General features: G+C 36.6%; 1 protein-coding gene across 1 annotated transcript; it reads left to right on the top strand.

Annotated features, from left to right (window-relative positions):
• The first annotated feature begins 475 nt into the window (after positions 1-475).
• mfsd4ab (major facilitator superfamily domain containing 4Ab) lies at positions 476-4330 on the top strand. The gene is made up of 10 exons (XM_038282640.1): positions 476-829; positions 913-1111; positions 1252-1497; positions 1594-1756; positions 1928-2043; positions 2188-2361; positions 3467-3614; positions 3695-3765; positions 3876-3996; positions 4110-4330. The coding sequence occupies exons 1-10, from the start codon at positions 600-602 to the stop codon at positions 4211-4213; spliced, it is 1572 nt and encodes a 523-aa protein (XP_038138568.1). The 5' UTR covers positions 476-599; the 3' UTR covers positions 4214-4330.
• The last annotated feature ends 869 nt before the right edge of the window (positions 4331-5199 follow it).

The raw sequence follows: 5199 nt of genomic DNA, 5'->3' as shown, positions 1-5199 counted from the left end.
GTTGTTAAAAAGATTTAGTTATTAAGGGGAGGTTTTAATTTCAAAGAAATAAAATACAGAATAACATTTTGAAATGCTTCCACCCTTTTATTGAGGGATTATACCACTGAGATAACAGATGGATTTTTTTAAATTTAAAATTTAAAATGAATGAATGAAAATTTTTTTGATCATATCTGTCATGATGGTTATCATTCCCAAATATAGACTTTGAATTATTTACATTTATCAAATCAGATCATGCAGTACATGAGAAATCTGAGTTGTTGCTTCCTGTATCAGATTTTCCATCAAAATGACTCAGATACTGACACACAATTGTTAACTTTCTTGTAGCATTTCAACGAAGAGCCTCTTTCTCAGTCAATCATTGATACCTTTCAGATTGGCATATTATTGTTGGAGGAAACAACTTTCATCCATTAACTCGAGGACATCCTTTTCAGTTGAGCAATGTAAAAAGGGAGAGACCTGGATGCTTTAAAAGAGATCCATAAACCAAATTCACCGCTGCAGAACTCTATAGAACCTCAGATCTTCATTGGCATACTCCACCTGTAATATTCAACAAATATATTTGGCTGTCAGTTATACTCAAGATGTTCATAGATGAGCGGATTGTAACTCTATTCAAGCGAAATGCCCATCACACGCTGACTTATTGGAGCGTTTTCTTCAGCTTTGGACTCTGCATTGCTTTTCTTGGACCTACAATTTTGGACTTGCAATGTCAAACAAACTCAACACTTAGTCAGATTACCTGGGTGTTCTTTGCTCAGCAGTTCTGCTTATTGATTGGCAGTTCTATTGGTGGGATTTTCAAGAGAACGTATGTATCACAAAACAAGTGAGCTGCAAGAGGTTCTCCTTCTCTTTAACTGTATTTTTCTCTATCCCTTTTTGTCCTTAAAGGTTATTCAGTGCTCTAGCTGCACTATTTGTCTCAGCTCTTCTCATCTCTGTAATATTCGCCATCATCCCTGTATGCAATAATGTCCTTGTACTGGCTATTGCCATGGCTGTTTCTGGTTTTGCAATGGGTATTATCGACACCATTGCAAACATTCAACTGGTGACCATCTATCAAAGGGATTCAGCTATTTTCTTACAGGTAAAATATATCTACCATTTTTTTTATCAGCAAGGAGACATTTGTTTAAACAATAGAAGATAGAGATATGCAGTTTTTGTTTTTTGTTTTACAAAAACTCCAGCATTTTGACTGTACATTGTCCTTATATATTCTTGCAGGCTCTGCACTTCTTCATTGGGTTCGGTGCCCTGGTGAGCCCACTGATTGCAGATCCTTTCCTCTCCGAAACAGGCTGTGGGAATCATACGGGGAATGAGACCGAGATCATGCATCATTTCAGGAGCATGCTGAGACACAGTCCGATTATGGAGCACAACACAACTCAGAGCCACCTGCCACATGATGGAGGGGAGAAAGAGGAGCCCATTGTGCAGTACGCTTTCTGGATCATGGCACTTATTAATGTAAGAGACTCAGCAGTCATTCATTAGTGGCTTTTTATATTTATTTTAGTTTATGTTTTTCTATTTGATAGAAATAATTCTATTTTGCTCTTTCAGCTTCCTGTGCCCATTGCTGTGCTATATCTCATGTATCGGGAGAAGTTACTCCCTTGCTGCCCTGGCAGCACTCCACGTCTTTTAGACAAGGATGAACTAGCAATGGAGACCCAGCAGGGGGCTGGGGGCCCGGACCTGGAGCAGAAGGAACATGAAGCCGGAGGTATATGCTGGAAAGACTTTTTGTTTTTCTTTTATTATAATTCATCTCATATTCCTTTACAAATTACAGACACTTTCATTGAAAGCTCTATCAGGGAATATGAAAAGAAAACAATAAATGCTACTTCAAGCACAAGATATATCATTTCTAACTTTTTTTTTTTTTCCACAGGTCATGGGAGTATCTTCAGCTGCTGTCAGAATGATAACTTGCGAGGATTGCCAGTATCCTTCTTTATGATTCATATCCTTGGAGGGATGGTGCTCTTTATGACCGATGGCATTGTGGTGAGTGAAGGCTGCTGATAAATTACACTGTATTCATTTCCCATTCATTATTTTCCACATAAACTTTTACTGGTCTTTACAAGATATGCATCCCATAAAAGATAGAATGCAAGGCACATGAAAGATGCTGGATTTTCTTCACAGGGAGCATATGCCGGCTTTGTTTATACCTACGCAGTGGCTCCACCGATGTCATTGCCGAACAAGACGGCCGGTTACCTGGCTAGTATTTTTTGGGCAGCAATCACTGCTGGACGACTCTTGTCTATTCCTCTTTCATATCGTTTCCAACCAGTGAGACTACTGATGTTCAACCTGGTAAGCTGAAATTAAGAAATTATTGGAACACTATCTCATAATACAGCGCAGCACCTTGCACTATTTCCCCCCGTTTTTTCTTTTTTTTTTTTTTTTTTATCACAAACTTCTTTGTGCAAAAAACCAACATAAACTAGCAATTCCAAAGTGGCAGAAAAAGAGATACATGGTTTTAAAGGTTTTTCACTAAGGAAGTCTGGGAACTGTGATGAGCATTTAATTTCATCCTGCTGAGCTCATGCTTTGTAAAATGGTTCTCAATGCATTTACAGCTGTAAATCTTTTGGGTGCTGTCTCTTGCAACCATCGAGAGACAGAAACATATACCATTCATATTGTATGCCTCAGTAAGACTGAATGAAGAACACCTGTGAAGATTAATTTTCATGAGCAATCACAGGACCTAAGTCAGAGATAGGTTGTGGTTATACTGTCCTATTCATAAATCAGCACTTACTGAAAATGAAAACCCCTAGGCGGGATTTGAACATGCATTTCATTGAGCCTACATTTCTGTATTGAAAGGCTTTTTTAGTCGGTTGTAATATTCTAATTTTAAAAGTTTTATTTTTTATGAGCTGTAAGTGGAATATATTCATAAATAACTAAAGTCATACCTACACGTGTCACTTTGTGAATTAATTACTATTAACTGTTTAATAATCATCCAATTTTCTTTTTCATATGCTGTAAATATACATTGAGCTGTAGCAGTTGAGTATAGTAGCTCTGGCTGTATGATTAGAGCAACTGAAAGGTGATCTTTGACCCAGTCTCAAGCCTTTTGCAGCCCCTACTTCCTTTCTTTAAATGACTGTCCTGTAATTAGCTCTGTTTGTCTTTTAAAAAAAAAACTCACAAGACGGTCATTATGCTGCCAGAGAAAACATCCCCAAATCATGATACTGCCACCACCATGTTAAATATTAGACAAAACGTATACAGTATAGGAAGTTAGTTTTCTACTGCACATTGATCAACAAATTACATTAATATATCCAGATGAAAAAAATAAATACCGGTACACAGGAAACACAATAAAGGACACAGGCTTAAACTCTATTACAAGTAACAATGGGCTAAAAATTGTTTTTCTTTTTTTCAGGCAGGAGCTATTGTTACAGTGTTGATGTTGCTCATTTTCTACACCAGCAGCATCTTTCTCTTTGTTGGAACCTGTTTATGTGGACTTTTCCTGAGCAGTATATTCCCCTGTATGCTTGCCTACACTGAAGATATTCTTGATTACCAGGGTATAGAAAAACATTTAAATAAAGATAACACTTTACTTGAAAGGAAAGTGAAATAATAACCTTTTTTTTTTTTCTTGCAGGATGTGCCACCTCAGTCCTGGTGACAAGTGCAGGGATGGGAGAGATGGTGATGCAGGTTCTAGTTGGTTCTGTAAGTTTCATTTGTTTACAGATAATCTACACATAAGAAGAATTCTATCTTTTTCGGCAAACGTAGGTTTTTATTTGGATTTATGTTTAATGGTGCTGTCTTATCAACAGATCATACAAACTGCGGGGAGCTACAGCTTTTTGCTGTGTGGAATGATAATCGCCTGCATCGGTTTTATCCTCTTCATTGGTCTCCTGCTGTTTCATCGAATGCACAGAAATTACCTCACAGGTAACTCTGCGACAAGAATCCTTAAACACGGTAGATTATGGTTTACAAAGAGTTATTATGTCATCCTTCTTATTTATTCAATTTTTTTCTTTATCCTCCTAAAATCTGAACAGGAACATCAAAGAAGTCAGCAATGGTAGAGGAGCCAGCAGCAGATCAGAATGGGTCGGCCAAAACAGAGCAAACAGTGCACGATAACACAATCACCATTTCATAGTTCAGCTTTTTGAAATGTTCCTTTGTTTTTTATATTATTTTTTAGTCTTTGAATCACAGGAGTGTCTACCTTTTTAACTTGACTGTTATTAATGCAATAAATATTCAACGCTCAAAAGGATGGCCTGAGATTTTTAAAGTGGCGCTGTATTAAAATGTTATAACCAGTTAATTTCTTACCCATACTGTAGGTCTTCCTTCTCACTATATTTACATCACCGCTGTTTATAACCGCAAGCACCTTTGTTTTTAGACCCTATCAGTTCTAGCTTCTAGGAATCTGGATTTATATAAAATGAAAACACAACAGGAAATATATACTGGAGGTAAGAAATAACCTTATTATAATCTTTTAACAAAACCTCCCTTCCAAAATCCTAGACTATCTCTTTTAAAAACCTTTTTGTTTTGCTGTAGATTTTGTCATGCATGGATTTCCGCACTATTAAATATTTATTTTATCTTTGTTAATACCAATAATACAAAGTTATTGTAATGAAGGTGAAAAGTAAAACTATTTTTTTTGTTTAAATATTAACTATTTTCAGATAAAGCTTTTGTCTATTTCTAAAAGAGGAATTGCATGATCTGTTATTTTTTATTGCTAAACTGGGTAACCCAGCATTGGGTGACAATGAAACTATGACTTCAGCCCAAAAAAACAGATAATAAAATGATGCAAACTTCTACTTATATGTATAATAGAATCACAAATTGATTCAGTTATACATATATTTCAGGGAGTACATGAAATAAGGTAGCAACACAGCAGCAGTGACGGGCTTAAGTTTTCAACTGCCTGGTGTTGTGTAACAATAGGACGTTTTGGATACAAGCAACTATTACAAGTGCAGATGATTAAAAGGTGTCTTTCTAAGGACTTCCAGGAGACTGTATCTCGTCATTGCCTTGCAGCATTAACTCCTCCTGGATGAGCATGTGGTAACTTGCTGAAGACAGTCACTTGTGTCCCTGACTTTGCAGCAA

Source organism: Cyprinodon tularosa, unplaced genomic scaffold (genome assembly GCF_016077235.1).
Source record: "Cyprinodon tularosa strain WSP-4 unplaced genomic scaffold, ASM1607723v1 ctg187, whole genome shotgun sequence".
Taxonomy (NCBI): Eukaryota; Metazoa; Chordata; class Actinopteri; order Cyprinodontiformes; family Cyprinodontidae; genus Cyprinodon; species Cyprinodon tularosa.
Note: the sequence above shows the minus strand (reverse complement) of the source record. Positions and strands in the feature narration are given on the sequence as shown.

Excerpts from the sequence above, each read along its gene's own strand:
- mfsd4ab (XM_038282640.1), top strand. The coding sequence starts at position 600 with ATGTTCATAGATGAGCGGATTGTAACTCTATTCAAGCGAAATGCCCAT. Across the intron at positions 1,112-1,251 it reads ATTCAGCTATTTTCTTACAG|GCTCTGCACTTCTTCATTGG; the intron begins GTAAAATATATC and ends ATATTCTTGCAG. Across the intron at positions 2,044-2,187 it reads TTATGACCGATGGCATTGTG|GGAGCATATGCCGGCTTTGT; the intron begins GTGAGTGAAGGC and ends TTTTCTTCACAG.